Below are 25,771 nucleotides of genomic sequence, written 5' to 3'. Positions count from 1 at the left end.
AACAACAAGAGCAAATGATCTGAACAAGAGTAAGCCTTTCTTGTTTAAGAGCAGTCAGGAAGTCAGTATAGCTGGAGTGAAGAGAGTGGGGGGTGTTCCAGTGTCCAGCTGAAGAAAGTGGGAGGGGTGATTGATAGCAAATGATAGATCAAGTTAATTGAGGACTGAGGACTGACCATTGGATTATTGACAGAGCAGTTCAGTGGAAGGTCAAAAGTCTCATTTGAATGAGTTTAAGGGAGAATAGAAGGAGAGGAAGTGGAGAAAGGCAAATAAAGACAGCTATTCCCAGGAGTTTCACTGGTGGTGGATTAAAGCAGATGTGGAGGGACTTCCTGGTGGTCCAGTGACTAAGACTGTGCGATCCCAATGTGGGTGGCAGGGGCGGGGGAGGCGTGGTTCGATCCCTGGTCCAGGAACTAGATCCCACATGCCGCAACTAAGACCCAGCACAGCAAGCTAAATACATACATGACACATACTTCATTAAAAAAATTAAGCAAATGGGAGGTGATTATGCTTTTAAAATGAGTAATTATAACATATTGTTATGCTGATGGGGGAAATTGATTATGCATGGGGAAGCAATTACAGCAGCAAATCTTGACTTAGGAAAAAGCGAATGGAATCCAGTGATTACATAGGAGGTCTACTCTTAGGAACCCAGGTAGTACAACTGTTGAAACAGAAAGGCCAGTTAAGCATGCGAGTACAAGTAAAGGGAATACTGTAGACTTGATGATGGTAGCATACTGAAAGTTCTTCTCTACCATGTAAGCAAACTTTCTTCCCAGTATTTGAATAAGATCTACAATATTCCTGTCACGTGGTCATGAGTTTGAGCAAGCTCCAGGAGTTGGTGATGGACAGGGAAGCCTGGCATGCTGCAGTTCACAGGGTCGCAAAGAGTCGGACACAACTGAGCAACTGAACTGAACTAATAATTGTTTACTTACTATCTTTAGAGCTATCTACATCTGGGCAGCTTGTGAATTATTCATGTGTTTCTTTTATTGAGCAGAAACCTCTCTCCTGCAGCCTTGGTCCTAGATCTGCTTTCTAGAGCCTCACAAGATCAACAGTTCTAACCCTTTCCGTAAGCACCTTCTAGGTACTGAAGAGTTGAAATGATTTCTCACTGCAGCCCTTATTCCTTCTGGTATCACCGTTGTCCCATTAGGGTTTCTACTGGGCTGTGGTTTGGGCCCCTGTCACATCTGATCACTTTCTCTACTAAGAGGAGCCATGTCATTTGGGATCTTTTTTCTCCTAGGCTTGTTTTTTCCCCCAAATATTCAGTGGTTCTAACAAATATTCACACTTGATTAGCATACCAACAAAGATCTTGTCTAATGTGTTTATCCATAGACTGCATCCAAGGACAAAGCACAGGTATTCAAGAATCCCCTCCAACCTGACTTTACCCATTGGTTAGCCCTTTCTGGGTAGAATTGGCACGTGATGCCAAGTAAATCAACATCTGATTCAGGAGAGTTGGTCAGATTAAGTGGTATCAGGCCAAGAAAAAGGGCTATATTATTAGTGGATTCAAGCCTGGTTGTCAAGATGAAGGGCATATCCTTGAAAATGAGTTAGTGAAGCAAGCAGTTCTCCGATCAAGGTGACACATCTGATGGGGGACACTTTGGGTTGTAGGGGCTTGGAAGGATGCCTTATAGCTGAAGATAAACATTTCAAAGGCATTGGCATAGAAATGATGTTTGAAGACACAGAGTAGATTCATTATTTGAGAGGGGATAAGTAAAGGCTAGAAACTAGGGGCCTAGAATAATATATCTCTACTAGGAATGTCTATGGCATATTAAGCATATGATCTTCCAAGAATTCAGAGCTAGTCCCAGGACATTACCGTGTACATGAAAAATTGATTTGGAGAACCACACTGGTCTGAATCACAAAAATAAATGAGAATCCTGATTTTCCTATTATCACTTCCTAAGCCCATGATTGCCCCACTGCCAGCCCCGTGAGCTCTGCTGCTGCCTCTGCCACCACCACATTAGTGTAGCAGCAGTGTTGATCGCCAGAAGGCAGAGACTGCAAGTGAGACAGTTCCCGTCACCAGGCTTCAGACAAAAGCCAGATCAGTTCTGTAGCATGAAGCCACTTAGAGATGTGAAGAACGCGAGCCATAACTAGAGCTGGTTGAGGCTGAAGGCCTTTAAAAGGCGAAGCAAGGTGAAAAATGGGAAGAACAGAGGCAAATACAGGAGCCAGAAAGTATGACTTCAAGACTCACTGTTTCTAAAATTTTGAACAAGTAGTGGTTAAGAAAGCAATATTCTTTAATCATACTCATGCTTCAGTGAATAGGAGCTTCTTACCAGGTGGATGACTCTTCTTTACTTTGTCCCATTTGATTGTTTGTAGACTACGATTGACATATAAATAAGGGAGGAAAGGACTGGCAACAACTCAAATGTCCATTACCTGGGGCCTGGTTGAGTAAAATATGCAGCTATAAAAGAAAAGAGAAATGGCTCTCAGTATAGCTGTGAAGTGATTTCTTGGACAAGTTGATGAATGGAAAAGTTGAGGGAGAGAAAGGATTGAATTGAAGAGTATACTAACATTTATCTAAGATGATGTCAAGAAAGGGATGGGAAAGCTTCCCTTTTATAAATATATCCCAATCAATAAATGAAGAAGGAATACCAGAAAGGTGATAGTACTGTTTTGCAGCCCTAGTGAAGTAAAGGACTTAGGCAATCATGAGTGACTAAACCATAAAAAGAGAAACAGCCAGGCATTATATGAATCTAATATCTTTGAAGTATTTGTCCCCAAAAATCAAACCTGAATATTTTCAAGCTTCTAGATCTTATTATGAGTTTATAGGAAATAAGGAGACAGAGGAACATTCTAAATCACACCACAGAAATGCTCAGGAAAGTAAAGAATGTGGGAAACTATATCAGACATATGATCCAGTTTCTCCAACATGAATTGTAAGGAAAAAGAGGGAGAGAAATGAGGTATATTAAAAAAAAAAAAAAAAAAAAGAAATGAGATGTATTAATGAAATGCAATGCATAGGTCTTCTTTTGATTCCAGTTCAAACAAATTAGCTGGAATACATTTATGAATAATGGGCTTTTTTTTTTTTTGACGGCTAAGCCCACTTGCACCATTTATTTAAAAAGAATAGCTGTAAGGTAAAAATGCAGATGTTTTATTCATTGTAAAGACAGCAGTTAAAAAAGGGAAGAAATAAATATGACGTTAGAAATTATTTTATCATGTACAACAAACCCCTGATATCTGGGAGCAATCCCAAGAACTCATAACATGTACAAATTTGTGCTGAAGAACAGCTTCACTTTGAACACCTTAGAGCAGATGTTGGAAACTGGCTAGATGGTGAAAATGGTCATAGCTTTTCAGATTCTGAAAGACTCTGGATTTGTTAGTCGGTGATGGCAAGGGTCTACTGTAATATAATTTGCATCGAGTCAGAGTTAATAAGAATTGTTCTATTCATTAAAATTATTTATAATCATTCTCTCCTTCTTATGGTTAAGCAGCACAGTATTTAGGAGAAGGGGGAAAAGGCTGAGAAGTGCAAAGGGGAAGGAAAAGGGAGGGGCCTAAGTGGAAATGCTAAGGATAAGAGAAAGGTGATGGGGAAGACCAGAATTTTAACACTGACTAAATATTGATTTATTAAGGAATTATTGCTACTTGTAATGTGGAATAATGATGTCATTACACTTTTTAAAAAATCTTTTAGAGATATATGCTGAAATATTTATGGACTAAATATTATGATTCTGAGACTTGCTTCAAAAAATTTAGTGCAGTGTTGGGAGTAAGGATTAAAGTTTAGATAAAATAGGGTTGGCTGTGAGTTTATCATTGGTAAACGTGGGTAACAGGTGAATGAGAGTTCATTATATATTATTCTCAGGGCTTCCCAGGTGTTGCTAGTGGTAAAGAACCGCCTGCCATTGCAGGAGACGCAGGTTCCGTCTCTGGGTCGGGGATATCCCCTGCAGAAGGAAGTGGCAACCCACTCCAGTATTCTTGCCTGGAAATCCCATGGACAGTGAAGCCTGGTCAGCCATAGGGTTGCAAAGAGTCAGATGTGACTGAAGCGACTTAGCACTTACACACACACACACAATCTACTATTGTATATGTTTGAGTTTTCCCTAGTTTAAAAAAAAAAGCAAAAATATATTATTCTCTCTTTAAATACTCACTAAGGACTCAATTTCATCTATCTTCCCCTTTCTCCACTATTCTCAAGAGAAAGAGCTGGTCAAGTTTACAAAGTGGGATTGAGCTGGTGTGAAAGACACTTAAAATCATTTTCAGACACTTAGAATAGGTATAAGTTTTTCAAACTTGGAATACTGTCCATTTCATTCTTCCCCTCCTTAAGTCTTGTCAACACACATTTCTAGTTTAACTGAATTTAGGAACTGTCTTCAAATAAAATTTCCATAAACTTCCAAACTGAACAGCTCCAGACTCAAGTTTTGTAATCTATTAGCTATATGACCTCTTCCACCATAAAGGAAGTGGAACTTTTGTTTGCTTTCTTTTCTGATTTTCATTGAGACTTCTCTTGTTCCTTAGAAAGAGAATGCATTTAACACAAAGATAACATCTATTTTTGACCATGACCCAGTTAGAATCATCACTCAAAAGAATAGCTTTAATTTTTACTGTAGATTCCATAATCATTGCCAAAGAAGTTGGTCCTTGAGGTTTTTCAACTTCATCATATTTTGTATAAATACTGCACACTGATTGCTCCACTGGAGCTCCATCAGTATCATATTTTGGATGATCCAAAAATCTGTTGTACAGCCCAGATTGTTACCTGGACCCCTAGTGAGCAGCATGATCTAAGCAAACAGCAGCTAGAAGCAACTGACTGCACCGAGGCACACTGAGCACTGGTTTTGAAAGCATGGCTGGCAGGCGGGCCAGTCCACTGGTGGGCGCAAGGTCAGTTTGGCAGCTTTTCAACAGAATGTTTTGAGGTAATGTGTTGCTAGACAGCATTTGAAGCAATGTATAAGCAACACAAGTTTGCATATAAATAAGGGCAGAGGACACTTTAACATTCTCTTTCACCCTTCAACCAACCAACATAGGCTTGCCTCCAGTCACTTATACTTACAGGATCCCAAGGATTTTCACTCCCCACAAAAAACTACAGAGTTGTCACGTTATCACAACATGAGAACACACACGCGGTTGATAATGGTGCAGAGGAAATGATCTACCTCACTTTGACCCCATCGTAATACCCACAGTGACTGGGCTAAGCCCTTCAGAGACTTGCCATAGGAGTTTTGGTTAGTGGAATGAGAAAATGACTTTCTTGTGGCTAAATCTGTAAGATATAAAACATAGACACTGCGTGTTGCTGTGTTTTCAACCATGTTTAAAAAACCACTCTGTAGTGAGTGAGGAGATCAAAAATATGAGAGAATGAGTGCCTGGTCCCAGTTGGACTGCTGAGGCCCAGCTACACTACTGTCCTCGGGTTCCATTAGACCCAATAATAGCATTATAATAAATTTCCCCTTTGATGCAAATTGAGTTTCTATGCCTAGCAGTCAAGGACTAATCTACACCAGATGTCACAAATGATTGTTCATATTTGGAAACATAGAGAAGCTGAGGCAGAATTTTATCTGCCTTACTGAGAGGTATTCACATATGGAGTGTGAACAGTATTCATGAGTCCCCTTTGATTAAGGTTAGCTTGGTTGTATTTGTTATGGCAATTAAAAAATACATATCTTAAAGTCTTTTCAGGACTTGGGTTTCTTCTTAAAGAAAATAAAAGTGTTCATTAAAAGGTTGATACAAAAAGTAATTTTGAGGTTAACCCAAAATTTAGCATAATCTTCCATGGGAACATTTGTATATGTATGTGTGGGTTTTAAATTCCACAGATAGCACTAAAATGAGAAATAGGCAAAAAGTTGTTTTAAAATACTTTGTTTCAGCATGTAAAATCTCGTTGTATTACAGAATTCTTTTGCTAAAGGCACAGCTCTCCTGGGTTGATGCCAGAGTGATGGGATCTTAACAGCCTAGTTAATTTTAAAAGATTTACAAATGCTGGGCTTCGAACTACTGATAGTAAAATATACTTCACACTTTAATATAGTGCTTAAACTCATGCCACATCTTGTGGACTTAATATTGCATCTGCACATGAGTGTGTGTATGTGTGTGTGTATGTGTTTGAATGTAGATATGTTTATCTCAAAGAGAAGAGTTGGTGGGGGAAAGCAGGACAGACCTGTAAAATAACTCAGAATTTCTCGTGACTCTCACATTCTTCAGTGTAATTATAAAGTATGTACAGAAGATATATGAACACACTGTATCAAGTATGGTATGGGTTTATTTACAGTTAGATGCCAGCATACTGGGCTTCCCTGATGGCTCAGATGGTAAAGAATCCACCTGCAATGCAGGAGATCCAGGTTCAATCCCTGGGTCAGGAAGATCCCCTGGAGAAAGGAATGGCTACCCACTCCAGTATTCTTGCCTGGAGAATTCCATGGACAGAGGAGCCTGGTGAGCTATAGTCCATGGAATCACAAAGAGTCAGACACAACTGAACAGTTAAGAATGCACACACACCAGCATAATAAAACAGAGGTTCTTGTTATCAAGGTAGCCTATCTAAAGTTTCGTGATTAGATCTCCAAATAAAAAAATACAGCCCTTAACAGGAAATTCTTGGCACTTGCTCCAATTTTCTCCTCTTTACAACATTATAGAGTCCTTTTATGTGTATATTTTATCATGTATAATAGAGAATACATTGACTAAGATTGCAAAATAGAGTCCAATGTATGGTATTCCCTTGTGTCCAGCTGACTCATCTCCATGGGAAAAAAAAAAATTTCTGCTGTCTTTCCAATGATAGATTTTTTTTATGGTTAGAAAAAGCTGATGGTTAGTTTAAAATGATGAGGTAAAATATATGAATACAGTCATGAGATTTCTAAATATACATAGTCAAATTCACTCAATTTTACATCTTTAGATTTTAAAAATTATAGACAAATAATCTATGCTTTAAAATTTCACCATTAGCTCCTTAAGTATAACAACTGTGTTTCTGATAACAAACCAATCCCACCAAGTGATAATTTAATACATTAAAGTTTAGAAAATGTTAGATGTTATTTTTTCATTATCAATAGGTAGTTTGATTTGTTCTCCTTTTTCATAACCTTTTCCATATCTGTGGATTGCTCTTATGGCCTTTCTCATAGTTTTTAGTTTTTCCTTTACAAATGGACATTTTTCAGTCTCTGGCTCTTTTCATTATTGAACTTGTCACAAACCTTATTCTTTCATTAGAATTATTGTAAAAGAGTTTGGGTAACAGTAGTTAAGAAAGAATGTTTAAGTTTCATACACCATTAAGTAATGGACTTAATGATCAGAAGAGAAAAAAAAGAATGTTTTGGTTAAAGCCTTCATAAACTGAATCATCTTTATTCTTCACTTTCTTCTGGATTAAGGGTAACTATAATGAAAATGATTAGCCAATGTGGCTCTTACAAGTATTTGTAATTTCTCTTTAAGTTATGCCAAATATATAATTTTTTAATTGTTAAAAGACAAGCACTGTATCTTACTACTGCCTTTTAAACCGGTAAAATCAGGGATCTTTTTTTTTTCTTTTCCTTTTTAATGGACATTCAAGAAATAGTTCAAAGTGCATCTCACTCCTGGCAAGACAGTAGGCCATATAATTTTTCAGATAAGGAAACAAGTCCTTCAATTTCTAAATACCCCAGTGTGTGATGTTATTACCAAACATCAAAACCTACATGTATTTAAATTTAAAAACTGACTTACAGGTTATCTAAAATTACACATAGTTAATATGTGCCACTTGTAAATTCTAATCTTATCTTGGGAACTTGGGTTTTGCATTCCTTAACTAATGTGCTTAAATTTGCTGTCTTAGTGTCTTATTATCCTAACTTTTTTTTTTGTAATAAATGAAATAGAAGTCTAGTTCCTCTTCATGTAAATAAAGACCTAAAGAAGCATTTAGTTACACCTAGAGGCAGCTGTAGAATTGTTCTGGGCACAAGAGGAGGTCTAAGAAAGTACGAACTCCTTGTCTTTACTGTGACTGACCACTGCAGAACTTCTGTGCTCCAGCTGTGGCAGTTCTACCCCAACTGATTCTGCCCTAAGTCATCTGGAAAGGGGAAAACAGATACTATTATGAAGCATTCATGGGACTTAAGAAGGTTTAAATTGTAGTTACTGTAGAGTGGTAGTTCTTAACCTGTTTGGGGTTCCTTCTTTTATATGATGAAAGCTTGAACTGTCTCTCTACATACACATTTTCATAGGTCTCAGTATGTTCTTAGACCCATCTAGCTACCCAAGGACCCTAGGTTAAGAATCATTCTTATGTAGCCAATAAACACACAAAGCTGGTGAAGTAATACTTGAAATAGCATCCAATTCATGTTACAAATAAGACAATGTTGATTTATAATTATGTGAGTTTAAAAGGATATAATATGAGCTTCTAAGCAAATGGCTCATAAGCCACACAAGTATTATCCGTCAGAGGAAACAGAGATCACCTTAAAATGTAAAAGTAGAAGGACTTCCCTGGTGGTCCAGTGGTTAAGACTCTATATATCCAATGCAGGGGGCTCAGGTTCAATCCCTGGTAGGGCAACTAAGATCCCACATGCTGCATGGCATGGTCAAAAATAAGTAAATAAATGATACTAACAACTAAAAAAAAATTTTTTTAATGTAAAAGTAGAGAAGATATGTGAATATATACTGTTAGGTGTTCTAGAATAGCTTATCTGATGGTGATATCATTTAATATAGATCCTTTTAAAAAAATATTTATTAATTTACTTTGGCTGTGCCGGGTCTTAGCTGTACCAGGTGGGGCCTAGTTCCCTGACCAGGGATTGAACCCAGGTCCCCTGATTGGCAGCACAGAGTCTTAGCCACTGGACCACCAGGGGAAGTCCCAGTACAAATCCATTTTTATTTATTTATATGCTACTGGGAAAGAAGAGCTTTCTTTTCTATCAGGACAGTACTACTGTAAATGAGAATGACATCTGTAAAAGAAGTGTGAATAATCATGTCTTCTCACTCCCTGTCATGAGCTAATGGTATATTTAACATAGTGTTTGCTCCCTGGAACCTAACTTCATATGCCCCTTAGCTAGCTAACTATTGTCAGGCATTTTTCTCTGTTTAACACAGATAGCCATTATCATTATAGCATACTCTTTCAAATGACTCTGAGAGTGAGAAAGGAGAAATGAGCTCATTTAAGTCAAGACTGGGTGTAGGGTGGGTGAAATGGCTGAAGATGATCAAAAAGTAAAAAACTTCCACTTATGAAATAAGTTAGTCCTGGGGATGTTATGTACAGCCTGGTGACTGTTAATGACACTGTATTGTGTATTTAAAAATTGCAAAAAGAGCAGATCTTAAAAGTTCTCATCACAAGACAAAGAAATTTATAACTATGATTATTTTACATTATAGACACATAGTGAACCATTATGTTGTACAAGTAAAACTAATAAAATGTTTTATGTCAGTTATATCTCAAATAAAAAAGAGGATGTAAAAAGTTCTGACTTCCAAGTATTCCATTCCATAGTCAGGGTCCAGAATCTCAAGGTAGACAAGATCCAAGGAAGAATACCTGAGGCATTCCCGAAGCTTTGGAGTTTCAAAGGAGGCACTTTTCTGCATGTGTTGGTGGGGCATGGTGTGGGAGTTGGCAGCGAAGACAGTTGACAGATGATGAAACACAGGGTCTATTAAAACTGGCTGAATATCCCTGCTTACCTCCTCCCTCCCCCAGCCACTGCTTCCCAAGCTCCACAACCCTGGTCCGGAGGATCTGACCCTTCAGACATGGGGTGGCGGGCAGAGGCGGGGTTGGGGGTATGCTAGCTGAACTTTGTTCGCTCTTCCCTTTCTTGACTATCTCTTGGCATGCTCTTTGCCTGGGCCCAAGCACTCCCATTCCTAAATGCTTTGTACCCAGTTAGGTACCTCTTCCAGGGCCTTAATAGCTTTCCAGGCATAACTTGTCATCAGCAACCCCCCCACCACCCCCCAAGGGTTCACAGATACACACCTCAGATGATCCACTGTGCTCCAGACAATACTACTTTTTTAGTCCAGAGTAGACAGTTATTTTGGCTGCAGTTGTCACAGCAGGAGCTGTGTTTGTGTGTATTTAAAACAAAACAAAATGTAAAAGCTACTTTCTCTCTCTCTGTTCAGAGATAGCTCAGCAGTAGCCCTTTTCGTAGACTCCCAGGGGTTAAGGGACATGCTAACTTGATATTTTGGGGGAGCGCAGCAGGGCCAAGGCTGCCAGCCTTCATGGGCCTTCTCATCTAGTGAGGGAAATAGACATTTACTACTAGTAACTCTGTCCTGACCACTGTGAGATAACTGCATGGTAGTACAGCTTGCTTCCAGAACACAAGACGGGCAACCGAGTGTGGGGAGGGAGTGAAGTTGCTGCTGAGAGTGCCGCTCAGTGGAAACATTCACACTGAACCTTGATGGGGTAGGTACGTTAACCAGTACTTTCCACAGCCTTGTTCCCTGAAAGCAGGACTTTGTTTTCTTCACGACTCTGTTCCCCAGGGCCTGGAACCTTGTAGGTGGTCAATAAAGATTTCTTGAATGAATGAATGAATGGAAGGTTCCCAGCATCTGTTTACCTTCTCACCCCTCTCCTTCTCTACCACTGGGCTTCTTATGTTCTCTCTATAGCCATACCAGTTGGTGTGTTCTTTTCAAAACTAAAAATACTCCTTTTTAACTTGTTGCTGCTGCTGCTGCTGCTAAGTCACTTCAGTCATGTCCAACTCTGTGCGACCCCATAGACGGCAGCCCACCAGGCTCCGCCGTCCCAATTAATGTTAGAAACATTTCAAATTCCCATAGCTGCAGATGGTTGCAGAAACAGTAAGAATAAAAACCCTCAGTCTTTACCCCTGTGGGATGGTCAATTCATTTGTAAATCTTTCAAAATCAAAAACTATTATGGGTTTCTCCACGCAAATAATAATGATTGGATGTACACTCAGCTATATATTTCAGAGATCTCATAATAACTTTAAATCAGCAAAATTAAGCAACCAAGGAGTTTTCCCCCCTGCTCTAATATCATTAGACTTTTTACATGTCCTTACAGACCTCATTTTCTTTTGATTCAGTACTCTGCATGGCAGTCTAGATAGTTTTCACTTTAACAGTTCCAGATGAAGTTGCATCATAAAGCCTATTTTGCATACAATCCAAGGGATTGTACGATTCCTTAAATCTGAAATTGGCCCTCCAAAATTCTCACCTCTAGCATCCGCAAGTAAAAGTTTATCTGTGAGGTGAATTGTGAAGAACTTTAAATCAATGCCACCGGCTTCCCTGGAATTCCCTTCCTCGACTGGCCCCGTTTTCGGCTCTGATCTGCGTTCTTGGCCGTTTGGGGCACCCCTGGCCGTTTGTGCCTGTGACAGTCAGACTCCATCTGCTGCTCCGCGGCCAGGAGCCCGCTGCGTGCCCTTCAGTCACATTTTTCAGGCGCGGCCATTCAGCCACCTTTCACCGCGTCTCAATGGACCCGGGAGAATGGCCCTCGGCCTTGCAGTAGTACATAATCTCCCAGGTAGCCTCCTCCTTGAAGCACCTCCAGTGGCAGGCTATTCGCGAACAGCGGGACACCACTCTCTACTGGGTTCCTAATCCCTCAGACACACAGGGGAAGGAGGTCGCGGACTCCGAAAGTGAAAAGAAAAGAGGGGGCGGGGAGCCGAGTGCACACAATGTCCCCCCGCCGCCCGCGCCACAGTCAGCGCCAGCTGCAGCCCAATTAAGCTCAACAGGTCACAGGTGTTCCACACAGACGATGCTTTTAACAAAACCACTTTCTTGAAAATACCTAAGACGTCGTTTTAAAGCACTGCAGCCCATTTCTTTTGGTGGATTCTTTAAAGCTATTTAGTACACTTGAAATACAAAGAAGCTGAAAAGCACATTTAGGCCTCACTGGAAGGCAAGCTTTCTTGGTTCCAAACAGCAGGAGCCGGGGGAGAGGGGAGAGCCGCCTCAGCGTGGACTCGGCGGGTAGTTGCCCGAAAAAGGGCTGGAGGGGCGTCTCCGGCAGCCCGGGTTCCCCCACAGTAGTCAGCTCTGCACCGTGCAGTTCACCTACTCAGGCAAGAAACTGCTGCATGGCCATCTCCTTGCACCCATAAATTACTGTCCCCAGGACGCAGGTGTAGTTTCCCTCTAAACTTTTAGAAAAGCAACCCTGACAGGCGCTGATTAAATCAGGTAAAGGAACTCAGCGCTGCAGAGCCGCTTTTCTCATTATCTGAGGTCACCCTATAAATAAGCCTCCTCTTCCCCCACATTTAAAATCACTGACAAAGTTTCTCCACAGACCTGAGTACACACTCTGGGCCCACAGGTTGGGGTGATGGGAAGCAAACAGAACTTGAGTTGGTTGTTTAGGCCACTGTCAGAAATGTGTTACTCTTCCATTTTTGGAGGATACAGATAATCTCTGAGAGGTAGTTGGGAGTTTAGTGGTGACAGTTGCCTTAGGATTTCAGCGTCCCTGTTGGAGGTGAGCAGCTCCAGGCCAGCTCCACAGGCCTGCATGCAGCCGTGTCCCTTCTTCTTGACCTCACCTGCCACTCAAGGCCAGTGTTCCTGTTGTCATTGTCTTCATTCTTTTACAGCCAGTAGAACAGGCGTGCACATACTACCCCAGCCTTACCTGGAATGGAGGGGACTGTGCTTGAAGTTGCTGTTGGGCTCCTGTTTTTCAGAGCCCCAGGAAGGCAGGTCGTGCTGCTGTGACTCTGAAGAAAACGGGAGGGCTACAGCCCAGGACGAACAAGTACCCGAAATAAGTGCCCAGCATTTTCAAGCTTTCCTTCCTGTTGATTAGTTTTTGGTAAACAGTTTTTGCCTTGACGGTCAGTCTTAACAACATCAGTTAAAAAATGCTGCCACCTGTTTAGAAACCATGTTGGTTTTAATTTTCGCAATATGCCTCTTTCTGTTTTACAAAGCTGAGCCACCTGTTTAAACTCTTCTTGTCTCGTGGACTGGGGGAAAGAATCATAGGCTATGTGTAAGAGGTTTCTTTTTTTTTTTTTTTCCTCAGTGAAGTAAGACATTGTTCTTATTCTTCGTGGCATTCAAAATTCTGCACAATTGCCTCTTTTGCCCTTTTGCATTTAAAAGTGAGGTAATTAGATTTCCCAAGGTTCAATGGTCAAGAGCCCTCTCATCCTGGGAAGTTGCTTCCCCACACCCCTCGGAAGAGGAGTTGTCTCACGTAATCCAGTTATTGCTGTATTGTTGTTCTAAAGGCACTGCTTTTTCAGAGGGCAAGCGTAGCAGGAAAATTCATACTCATATGTCCCTTTGCTGATATTGCTGAGTGTTTTTGTTTTTTTTTTTTTCCTGCAGTTGAATACAATTACTATTTTCTTCTTTGACTTTGTTTTGAGGATTTGTAAACATTTTCATAAAAATCTTTTCCTTTCCTACCTTTTAGGAGTTCATCTCAAATATGCCAAATCTTTCATACAGAGATTTCCTATTTATTTTGCTATTTTTCAGATATCTGATAGAAATGTTATGACTGCTGAACAAATGGAAAGAGGATTTGTAACATGTTGGCACCAAATAAATGAGTGTCATGGACACTGAAATACAACCTATCTTAATCACTCTGACAGTGAGATCTGAGGCTTTTTTGGTCTTGTTTACGCACTTACTCAAATAGAGACTGTTTTCACCTTTCAGCAAAGCACGTATGTATTTTTAAAGTCTGGGTATTAATTTTTTAGTCAAAACTGAAAAGGAACACACAACATACACTCTCAGCTTTACGGAGTCGGCCAAAACATTTTCCTTTTACAACATAATGGCAAAAACAACCTTATTGGTAGTTGGCTAATAATTCATTTAAATGATGTAGTCTGCAGCCTATGGGGAAAGATGACAAGATGGTGAAGGGATTAGGGGAAAGCTTCCAAAATCCTCTTTGCCAAAGATGTTAAAGCGTCTAAGTGCTAAGAGTGTTCTTTCTAAACAGGTTAGTTCAACATTCCAGACAGTCTGTGACTCAAATTCGTGTATTGGTCCACACTTCTCAGTGAGATTCTTCTGTGGCCCCATGGGAAGAATTCATCTGAATTCCCCCATCACTGAAACAGTCCAGACTCTGATTTTGAAAGTGAAACCAGCAGAATGATGAGCTGTGTGGTCCCCGTGTACACTGTAGAGATATCCATACATGTACACACATTCGTTAAGTTTCCTTAAAGCTTCAGAGACAGTAATAAGAAAGGTCCTAGTTTAAATTGAAGGCCCTTCTTCTCAGCTTCTATAGGATTCATTCCCGAATAGAGAGGTGTATTCTTAATAGCGAATTTATCTGAAAAGACCTCACCTCTCCAAGCTCAATACAGAAAAGGAAATCCTTCAGTAATGAATTGATGCCAGGTTACTTTTACCAAGTGAGGCAATAAACTTTGGCACAATTTGTTAAAACAAATCTTCCATTTCAATTATCTAAACCAATATATATTACTGCATTGTTGGTAAATTGGGGGGACTCTTTCTCAATTAAAGTGCAGGTTTTTCCCCTGTGACAGCACAGGAGAAATTTTACTTTCCCTGTATAACAAATTTTGATACCTAAGAAAGCATCCCACAAAATAACAGGCATACTTGTATTCTCGCTAAAATTTCTGATCTATATCACTTCTAAGGAGAGAATTAGATTCAAAGTTAGGCCCCAGACCAAAACATTTGCTTAAAATGAACATACATCAGTGTTAACTAATTTTTCCTACTGAGTTTATCATTCCAAAAACTTAACTATAACTGACAAAGTCTGGGTCATAATAGACTTAAGTAAAAATATTACAGAATATTGGCCAAATATTAGAAATACGTGTATAACATACACTTTTGAAAAACTTGTTAGTTAAGGAACTGCCCAATTCAGTTCAACAAATGCATGTGTATTAGGTATAGGTCCAAGGCACAACTGTGTACTGTGGCTGCTGCCTTTTGACTCCATTAAAAAGACTGGCCCTCCTCCCATCTCTCTTGCTCAGTTCTTTCCCTTTTCTCTCTGTTCTGGAATTTGTTATTGTTGTTCAGTCGCTCAGCCATGTCTGACTCTCTGCGACTCCATGGACTGCAGCACACCAGGCTTCCCATCCTTCACCATCTCCTGGAGCTTGCTCAAACTCGTGTCCATTGAGTCGGTGATGCTATTCAACCATCTCATCCTCTGTCGTCCTGTTCTCCTGCCTTCAGTCTTTCCTAGCATCAGGGTCTTTTCCAATGAGCTGGCTCTTCGAATCAGGTGGCCAAAGTACTGGGGCTTCAGCATCAGTCCCTCCAATGAATATTTGGAATTGATTTCCTTTAGGATTGACTGGTTTGACTCCTTGCAGTCCAAGGGACTCTCAAGAGTCTTCTCCAACATCATAGTTCAAAAGCATCAATTCTTTGGGGTTCAGCCTTCTTTATGGTCCAGCTCCCACATCCATATATTACTACTGGAAAAACCATAGTTTTGACTAGATGGACCTTTGTCGGCAAAGTAATGTCTCTGCTTTTTAACATGCTGTCTAGGTTGGTCATAGCTTTTCTTTTAATTTCATGGCTGCAGTCAACATCTGCAGTGATTTTGGAGCCCAAGAAAAGAAAGTCTGTCACTGTTTCCTTCGTTTCCCTATTTGCCATGAAGTGATGGGACCAGATGCCATCATCTTCATTTTTTGAATCTTGAGTTTTAAGTCAGCTTTTAAACGCTCCTCTTCCACCTTCCTCAAGAGGCTCTTTAATTCCTCTTAGCTTTTTGCCATAAGGGTGGTGTTATCTACATATCTGAGGCTATTGATATTTCTCCCAGCAATCTTGATTCTAGCTTGTGCTTCATCCAGCCCAGCATTTCTCATGATGTACTCTGCATTAAAGTTAAATAAGCAGGGTGACAATATTCAGCCTTCATGTACTCCTTTCCCAATTTGGAACCAATCCATTATTCCATGTCCGGTTCTAACTGTTGCTTCTTGACCTGCATACAGATTTCTCAGGAGGCAGGTAAGGTGTTCTGGTATTCCCATCTCTTGAAGAATTTTCCACAGTTTGTTGTGATCCACACAGTCAAAGACTTCAGTGTAGTCAGTGAAGCAGAAGTGGATGTTTTTCTGGAATTCGCTTGCTTTTTCTATGGTCTAGCAGATGTTGACAATTTGATCCTCTGCCTTTTCTAAATCCAGCTTGTACATTTGGAATTTCTCAGTTCATGGACTCTTGAAACCTAGCTTGGAGAATTTTGAGCATTACTTTACTAGCGTGTTAGATGAGTGCAATTGTGTAGTAGTTTGGCATTCTTTGGCATTGCCCTTCTTCGAGATTGGAATGAAAACTGACCTTTTCCAGGCCTGTGGCCTCTGCTGAGTTTTCCAAATTCGTTGGCATATTGAGTGCAGCACTTTCACAGCATCATCTTTTAGGATTTGAAATAGTTCAACTGGAATTCCATCACCTCCACTAGTTTTGTTCATAGTGATGCTTCCTAAGGCCCATTCAACTTTGCATTCCAGGATGTCTGGTTCTAGGTAAGTGATGACACCATCGTGGTTATCTGGGTCATGAAGATCTTTTTTGTATAGTTCTTCTGTGTAGTCTTGCTACCTCTTCTTAATATCTTCTGCTTCTGTCAGGTCCATACCATTTCTGTCCTTTATTGTGCCCATCTTTGCATGAAATGCTCCCTTGGTATCTCTAATTTTCTTGAAGAGATCTCTAGTTTTCCCCATTCTATTGTTTTCCTCTATTTCTTTGCATTGATTGCTGAGGAAGGCTTTCTTATCTCTCCATGCTGTTCTTTGGAACTCCGCATTCAGATGGGTATTCTTTCCTTTTCTCCTTTTCCTTTCGCTTCTCTTCTTTTCTCTATTCGTAAGGCCTCCTCAGACAACCAATTTGCCATTTTGCATTTCTTTTTCTTGGGGACAGTTTTGATCACCACCTTCTGTACAGTGTTATGAACCTCCATCCATAGTTCTTCAGGCACTCTGTCTATCAGATCTAATCCGTTGAATCTATTTGTCACTTCAACTGTATAATCATAAGGGATTTGATTTAGGTCATACTTGAGTGGCCTTGATGCCTTTGAACTGTGGTGTTGGAGAAGACTCTTGAGAGTCCCTTGGACTGCAAGGAGATCCAACCAGTCCATTCTAAAGGAGATCAGCCCTGGGTGTTCTTTGAAAGGAATGCTGCTAAAGCTGAAACTCCAATACTTTGGCCACCTCATGCGAAGAGTTGACTCACTGGAAAAGACTCTGATGCTGTGAGGGATTGAGGGCAGGAGGAAAAGCGGATGACAGAGGATGAGATGGCTGGATGGCATCACCGACTCGATGGCTGTGAGTTTGAGTGAACTCTGAGAGTTAGTGATGGACAGGGAGGCCTGGCGTGCTGTGATTCATGGGGTTGCAAAGAGTTGGACATGACTGAGCAACTGAACTGAACTGAGTGGTCTAGTGGTTTTCCCTACTTTCTTCAATTTAAGTCTGAATTTTGCAATAAGGAGTTCATGATCTGAGCCACAGTCAGCTCCCTGTCTTGTTTTTGCTGACTGTATAGAGCATCTCCATCTTCGGCTACAAAGAGTGTGAAAGTGAAAGTTGCTCAGTCATGTCCGACTTTTTGCAACCCCATGGACTGTATAGTCCATGGAATTCTCCAGGCCAGAATACTGGAGTGGGTAGCCTTTCCCTTCTCCAGGGAATCTTCCCAACCCAGGAATCGAACCATGATTTCCTGCATTGCAGGTGGATTCTTTACCAACTGAGCTATGAGGGAAGCCCGTACAAAGAGTGTAATCAATCTGATTTTGTTATTGGCTGTCTGGTGATGTCCATATGTAGAGTCTTCTCTTGTGTTGTTGGAAAAGGGTGTTTGGTATGACTAGTGTGTTCTCTTGGCAAAACTCTGTTAGCCTTCGCCCTGCTTCTGGAATAGGGGAGAGCAAAGGGAAAAAATGGATGTAAGATAGGCAAGAGTCACGTTGTGCCTAGACTGGATTGTTTGTTATGGGTTAGCACTTCCCAGAGTGCATGCAGAAAATAAGCAGTAACCCTACAGATAGCTATTTGTAGGAGTTTCACCAAAAGCAGAGGACAGATGGAGAGTTCTGGGGGAAACATCAGGTTAAAGAAGATTCAGGAGACCATCATGGCTAGGCTTCCCTAAAGTTAATAAATCTTTAACATTCTACTGTGCATTGTGGGAAACAGTATATATACTATTACACTTATTTGATCATGCAATACTTCTTCCTCTGAAAAGACACCAGTATCTCAAGGGGAATGCTGGCATGGGCCATGAAAACAAGCAGGAAGCTGCACCTCTCTTGGGAAACATGGAAGCTTGAAACACATGCCTAAGTAAGTGACCCAGAGCAAATAGAAACCAGTCATCATGAAATGCACCTCCTAAGAATACTTGCCTTTTCAGGCCTTTTTATTGGAATTAGGATAGAAGAACCAATAATCTAATTACTGCTTTTCCTTCTGGGATGTCTACTAAAAAGCCCTTTTATGGGGAAAAAAGTAAAAACAAAGGCACTTTTAGGAGTTACACTGTGTCAGCTGCCAGTGCATCAGCTGCTTTTGAATTGGGTTTAGAGATGACTGTCATTGACTACCCTTCACTGTCATTATGGCCCACAGGACTTCTGAAAACTATCATTATTTTCAGTGACATTTTAATGATGGAATTACTCTTTTCCCTCCATTTTTGGATACTGAAGCTAGACCCATGTAATTCCTGGTCTCTTTCTCCCCACCTTGCTCGCTTTATTTCTTCCACCCAGCATGTCCTTTCTTCTGCTATGTCCATATCTAAATTCTGTCCTTCACACTCCAGTTTATGAACCAGTAATTTCTTCCTTCTTTCCACACCAAAGCATTTTCCTTTTGCTTGCTAGCAGTACCTCTTAATACCATGTTTTCTGTGTCTCTGGATCCTCCACCTGCCCTCACATGCTTGTTGCATAGTATCTGTACTGCTGCTGCTGCTGCTAAGTCGCTTCAGTCGTGTCTGACTCTCTGCGACCCCGTAGATGGCAGCCCACCAGGCTCCCCCGTCCCTGGGATTCTCCAGGCAAGAATACTGGAGTGGGTTGCCATTTCCTTCTCCAATGCATGGAAGTGAAAAGTGAAAGTGAAGTCGCTCAGTCGTGTCCGACTCTTAGCGACCCCATGGACTGCAGCCCACCAGGCTCCTCCGTCCATGGGATTTTCCAGGCAAGAGTACTGGAGTGGGGTGCCATTGCCTTCTCCGATAGTAGCTGTACAGTGTGTGTTAATTGATGAATGACTGGTTAATTATGAGTAGAGCTCTGTTTCCTCTCAGTTACTTGTTGTATATTGCTAAGCAGATACAATAGAAAAATAGAAGTGGCAGAAAGGATTGCCTAGTTGGCTGGTTCTTCAGGACATCCCTTGTAAATAAAAAGCAACAGGATAAGGTTTATTGAAGCAAGTGTAGAATTCAGGCAGGCCCTCAGCCACCTTTGAATTGTGAACAGCTGGACTCCTCCTACACAGCGGAGGCCAGCTTCCTGTGAGGTGCTTGAGCACCAGCATTCAGCTGCTCTGTTTCCCTTGTCATCATCTCCCAGAGAGCCTAAAGGTCGTCTCTGTCGAAACCAAACATTCCTTAGTGCTTCAGTCAAAGGTCTCTCCAAGTTTTCTGTATCTCACAATTCTATAGAAATTGTTCATCAAGGGTCAGGCCAGTACTCAACATAGTAGGCCAATTACTATGAAATGTTAGCACATACTGGAGGCCCCAAGTCACTAAGCATCCAGCTTTCAAATGGCAGTCAGTGCTCTGACCACCACCAGTGTCCCCTCTGTCACTGCCATGGAAGCTGAAGGCAAAAGGCAATCTATAGCTTAGAGGAAAATCTATAGATGCAGATATGAAGGAAGAGGAATTGCTCAAGGGAGCCAACCCCAGGGACAGCCTTGAAGGCCTCAGTGTCTCACTTCCCACTCCCTGTATTTCCCTACCTTGCCGTGTTAGGCTACCCGAGATTCCAGTTACTAGAGGAGTATAATCATTTCTTCTCCCTATTCGATTACTGTGTCTTGAGAGAAGTTTTACTAGACTGTGGGTTCATTTTCTCAAATGTGCCAGCGCTATTAGCCACCTGATCTCTGGCCACATGAGCCGAATTCCAGGAATTTTGAGAGGTTCCAGGCAGCCTTGCACCTCCCCTTCTTTCCTCACCCCAACCTCCCTACCCCACCACCCACCACCACACCATTTGCTGGTTTCAGACTTTTTGCACCTACCTCTACGATGAGATCACTGCACGTGCAAAACCTCGGAGCACTGGTCACATAGCAGTTAATTCGTAAAGTCATTAGTAATTGTCTAGCACACATAGTAGGTACTCAGTAGATGTTTGTAGCCATTCATGCTGGGTCCAGTGTTCTCCAAGGTATCAGGTAAAGTGTGTAAGACAAGGCGTTGGCCATGGGGTGGTAACCTTTCTACTCTGCTTAGCCTGAGGAGGGAGCCACACAATGGAAGCATTTTCTGTTCTGAGAGAGGGAGCTGGAATTGCACCAGCAAACGATTAATCCCTTCCTCTCTGCCTCTCCCAGGGATTTGGCTTCCAGCTGTTCAGCCTTGCAGCCATTGCTTCAGATTCCTGCACACAAGAGAGAGTGCTGCTCAGATGGTGGGGCTAGGAGGACGCCAAGCTCTCCCCACTCGGTTCCACCACCTCCTCATAGAGGTCCCCAAGGTCCCTTTGGAACACAGTGGAACCAGTTTACCATGTGGGCATTTTATATGCTTTCACTGTGCTTATTAAATATCACATCCCATTTTCAAAATAGCCCTTTTTGCACCAGAATGTGTGATGAGGTTGTTTCACTAATCCCTAGAAGTTTTGTTTCTTCCTTCAACAAGTCGGTAGCCATTCTTTTGGGAAAAGCATTAACATGCATAACCACTATAGTCAACTTCAGTGCTCATTAATGAAGCCCAGAACTAACAGTTACATTGTGGTAATTTGACAAAGCCATCTAAATCTATGCATGTTTTTTGAAAGCTCCCTAAACATGCTGCTAAATCCCCTAAAAAGCTACTAAACTGCTTTGGCAGCCATTAGCCCAGCATAAGCAGAGGAGCTCTTTTCAGTAAGTGAACAAACAGAGAAAATATGCTGAATGGCTGGACAAATGTGTTTCAGCTGGCCCTTTCATTTACCGATATAAGGGTGCAGTCAATATCAATCACTGTTTTCCCTGTTGCCCTGAAAATCACAATATCTCTTTTCATCCACCAAGCTCTTTTCACCACAGTAATGTGTCTTTAGAATGACACTGGCATCAGCCTGCTTCCGCTGTCTAAAGTCCAGAGAGCTTAAAACACATTTCAGGATTCAAGACTGGAACCTTCCTCCCTTCCGTTTTCCTACCGCCCACTTTCTCCTCCCTCCCCCAGCATCCCCTCCACCCCCCCCACCCCCAGATTCTTTTCAATTCTCCCAGCTTTCCTCGCTGAGTAAACAGAATTCACCTCTCTGTTTTAATGCAGCTCTCCAAAGTAAACGGAGACAACACTATCTGATATTCCTAAGATTTAAGAACTCATTAAGGAGATGCGCATAAAGAAATGCTTTTACATGTCGGTAATAGATCAAAGGTGGAAAGGAATGTGGAAATTCTGTGCTATGACAAGGTGTGCTGATGCGCGGGACCTCGCTCTCCATCAGTCTCCTTCCTCGGCCCTGCCCTTATCACTGGTCCCCTCCCACCTCCCCCGCCACACGCACACTCACCCTTTGTCTTCCTGTGTTAGAGGTCTTTGTTGAAGTTGAAGTGTATGTGTTCAGTCCTGTCTTTGCAACCCCATGGACTGTAGCCCACCAGGCTCCTCTGACCATGGAATTTTCCAGGCAAGAATACTGGAGTGGGTTGCTGTTTCCTTCTCCAGGGCATCTTCCCAAACCAGGCATCGAACCCCTGTCTCCTGCATTGCAGGCAGATTCTTTACCACTGAGTCACCTGGGAAGAGGTCTGTGCCTGTACCTTTACCATTGTAAGTTCCTAAGCACCAATGCCATAACCTAACATCTTTTTGCCTCCTGGATCTCAGTACTTAATATATTGTTTTGAAATTAAAGTGATTACTTCTTATCCTTCTGAAAACTCAAGTGGAATGAGTCTCAGAGATCAATGTGGATAAGTTTATAGTTGTAGAAGTTAACCATAGATGAATATCTGAAATGTGAACATTCCTAAAAAACAGTATGATTGTTCTCTACTTTTTTTTTTATTATTCCTTTTTATCCTATTTTTGTTTTTATTTGTTTGTTTTGTGTCAGATCATAGCTGTCTGTAGAGAGGCAGCCCTGCTGGCTCTGGAAGAAGACATTACAGCCAACTGCGTTATGAAAAGACACTTTACTCAAGCCTTGAGCACCGTGACACCCAGACTTCCTGAATCATTGAGACGTTTCTATGAAGATTATCAAGAGAAGAGTGGGCTGCATACACTCTGAGAGAATGTGTACATTCGTTATGCTAAAAATCCTTCGTAGAGAAAGGTTGTTTCAAAATAGTGTCAAAATAGCCTTTAATAAGCAAAATGTCTGAAATATGTTGACCAGATTGAGGGGCTTCCATTCTTGCAGACATTTTAAGTCATATGGTTACAATGAAAATATCCATGAAAATCTCTGGACAAGAGTTAAAATTAGTTTTATCTAGAAATGTGTGCTGAGTTTTAAAAATCAAACTTTTATGTTTTCATTACTGACCTGGTTTATTCCTCCCATGGTGCTTTCCTTTCTTCAGAATCCATTTCAGTGCTTTTCCAAAAAACAAAACTGTGGGCATCAGTTTTATACATGAACATAGAAAATGCATGTAGTTGAAATCACGGTTTAAAATATTCACAAATCTTTAATTTTGAAGGCCAGCCCGTGAAATGGCTAAATGCTCCAGCCAGGCTTATGTGACCTTGTTTCCAATTACATATTTATTCTCATTATAATTCATGCATACATTTTTGGCATTAGCCTTCTTAGGTCTGTACTCGTGGCAATGAAACAAAGAATTGAGAGTTATCTCATACCCTGTAATGCCCTTTGAAAGATTAAAAACTTGGAAATGTAAGCTCAGTCCAGGCCTAGAGAAGTACTTGGTTGTTTTTTGTTTTGTTTTGTTTTGGTTTTTTCATGAAAATGCTATAAATAAACCATATGAGGTGTTCATGTTTAACTTGTACACATTTCCAGGTTACCAGTAAACTTTTTCAGTTGAAAGAAGAACCAACTTGTACTGTTAATCATATTGTCTTACATTGCATTCTAAATATCTATGTTTATGCTCCAAATTATTTGTCCTTGAGATTTCTTGACACTAGTACTCCATAAATATCCTTGAAAAAGCTGTTGGAAATTGATTGCCTGACTTCCAGGTCAGAAGCTGGTGATGGGAAAGATTGTGCATTTAAACCTAGTCACTGTACGTCTTTGAGAATTCCCAGAAAGACCATAAGGTGAGAGATACCTGATTGTGAAAATATCGAGACTATACAGTTTTGTGGTTGTGGATATTCTGAAGTCGTGTCTCAACTGTTTCATCCTTTGACTCTCAAAAGTGGATTTTGTAAGAGTTTTTTTTCTCAGACTGCATTGGTTTACTATTACAGAAAATCTCCCAAGGGATGAAGAATATTACTGCTATTTAGAAATGTGCTATCAAATAAATAGTGGAATGTGGCTATTTAAGTTGAGATTTTAATTAAAATTAATTAATAATAAAAATTTAGAGGACTTCCCTGGTGGTCCAATGGCTAAGACTCTGCACTCCCAAGGCAGGGGACCCAGGTTCCATCCCTGGTGAAGGAATTAGACCCCACATGCCACAACTAAGACCCAGCACAGCCAAATAAATAAATAAATAATTGTTTCTTAAAGAGAAAGAAAGCAATTTTTAAAGTTTAGTTCATCAAACCTGTTAGCTACATTTCAAGTGTTCAAAGGCCACATGTGACATGTGTCTGCCATATTGGACAGACTAGATTGTAGAACATTTCCATCACTTAGAAAGATCTGTTGGACTCTGCTGATTAGAAACTATGGCTTACACATTGAAATAAATAGAACCTCAAAGTTGCTTTTGTGCTTCCCACTATACCTTTAGTTATTAAGGGACCATAATGCAAAGAGTTGACTCATTGGAAAAGACTGATGCTGGGAGGGATTGGGGGCAGAGGAAAAGGGGACAGCAGAGGATGAGATGGCTGGATGGCATCACCGACTTGATGGACGTGGGTTTGGGTGAATTCCGGGAGTTGGTGATGGACAGGGAGGCTTGGCGTTCTGCAATTCATGGGGTCGCAAAGAGTCAGACACGACTGAGCGACTGAACTGAACTTCTTTAAGTGCTAGGGTACAAGAAAATGAGAGAAAAACTTATTCCCAAAGGCCTAACCAGGAAAATTAAAGAAATCCTGTTGCCTATAAACTACAAACAAGAACAGGAAGCTTGAACCAACACTGAGACTCTCAGATGGGGCCTGGGTGCTGGGGGTGAGAGGAAGGCAAACGCTACACGGAGTTTACGTATTTATGGCCACTCAGACCCGTTAGCCCATATGACATTTGAAATTGTGACTGAGCCTCATACATAATGTTCAGATCTTTAGAGACCAATACCTTGAGTGTAAGAACAGACTAACATTCTCCCACAAGCCAGGGAGACCACAAAGAGCTTCTCTTGACTTGGTCTGTGCTTTGAATTAAAGAACTAAAATCCTGCTTGTTGTAATTTAGCTATTAAATTGTGTCCAACTCTGCAAGCCCCCAGACTGCAGCCTGCCAGGCTCCTCTATCCATGGGATTTTCCAGGCAAGAATAAGAATACTGGAGTGGGTTGCCATTTCCTTCTCCAGGGGATCTTCCCAACCCAGGGACCGAACCTGTGTCTCCTGCATTGGCTGGTGGGTTCTTTACCACTGAGCCACCAGGGAAACCCCAAAACCCTGCTTACAGAGTTTATAATCCCAAAGGGCGTGTGGAGCCTCCACACTCTCCTGGTGGAGTATAAATCAGTACAGCCACTTCAAAAAGCAAGTAGCGTAACTAGTAATGTTGAAAACCCTATAATCCCAATGGTTCTCCCAAGTGTATAAGTCAGAGCAAGTTATTCAACAAGGTAATGAATGCGAAAATCATATTACCATTATTTGTAAGTAGTAAGAAACTGGAAACAGTATCCATCAGTAAGAGAAGGGATTTCTATGAAATACTCATACAGTGCAGTAACTGTGGCCGTAAAATAAAATAGCTATATGTAAAACAGTAGTCTCAAAAAGAAGGTTTCAGAAGAATACTTAATAAAGTTTTAAGGCATGCAAGGTAATATGTTGTTTAAGGGGACGTGTAGTAGAACACTACATGGATGGAAACCAAACACTAAGTATTGGAGAAGAATTTCCTCAGAAAAGTTGAAATGCTTCATATGTTAAACTGAGTGATGAGAATACAAATATTGATTGTAATACAATCTGTAATTTTTGTATACCTAAATATTTTACAGTTTTTAAAAGATGACCTTAAATTGACATGTTTTGATGCGAGGGCAAAATG

General features: G+C 41.0%; 1 protein-coding gene across 4 annotated transcripts in view; it reads left to right on the top strand.

Annotated features, from left to right (window-relative positions):
• SPATA5 (spermatogenesis associated 5) overlaps positions 1 to 23,446 on the top strand; it is a 326,635-nt gene extending 303,189 nt beyond the window's left edge. The window contains exons 16-17 of one of the 4 annotated variants that reach the window (XM_010860267.1): positions 1,022 to 1,096; positions 22,499 to 22,579. In XM_010860267.1, the coding sequence (XP_010858569.1) occupies positions 1,022 to 1,063 (42 nt within the window). In that variant the 3' untranslated portion in view covers positions 1,064 to 1,096; positions 22,499 to 22,579. Of the gene's footprint in view, positions 1 to 1,021; positions 1,097 to 22,498 lie in introns of all 4 variants that reach the window. The other 3 variants (XM_010860264.1, XM_010860266.1, XM_010860265.1) reach the window with 3 other exon arrangements.
• Positions 23,447 to 25,771: the final 2,325 nt, after the last annotated feature.

This window comes from Bison bison, unplaced genomic scaffold (assembly GCF_000754665.1).
Source record: "Bison bison bison isolate TAMUID 2011002044 unplaced genomic scaffold, Bison_UMD1.0 scf7180017864465, whole genome shotgun sequence".
Classification (NCBI taxonomy): Eukaryota; Metazoa; Chordata; class Mammalia; order Artiodactyla; family Bovidae; genus Bison; species Bison bison.
The sequence above is the reverse complement of the archived record's forward strand: the minus strand, read 5'-3'. Positions and strand labels throughout refer to the sequence as shown.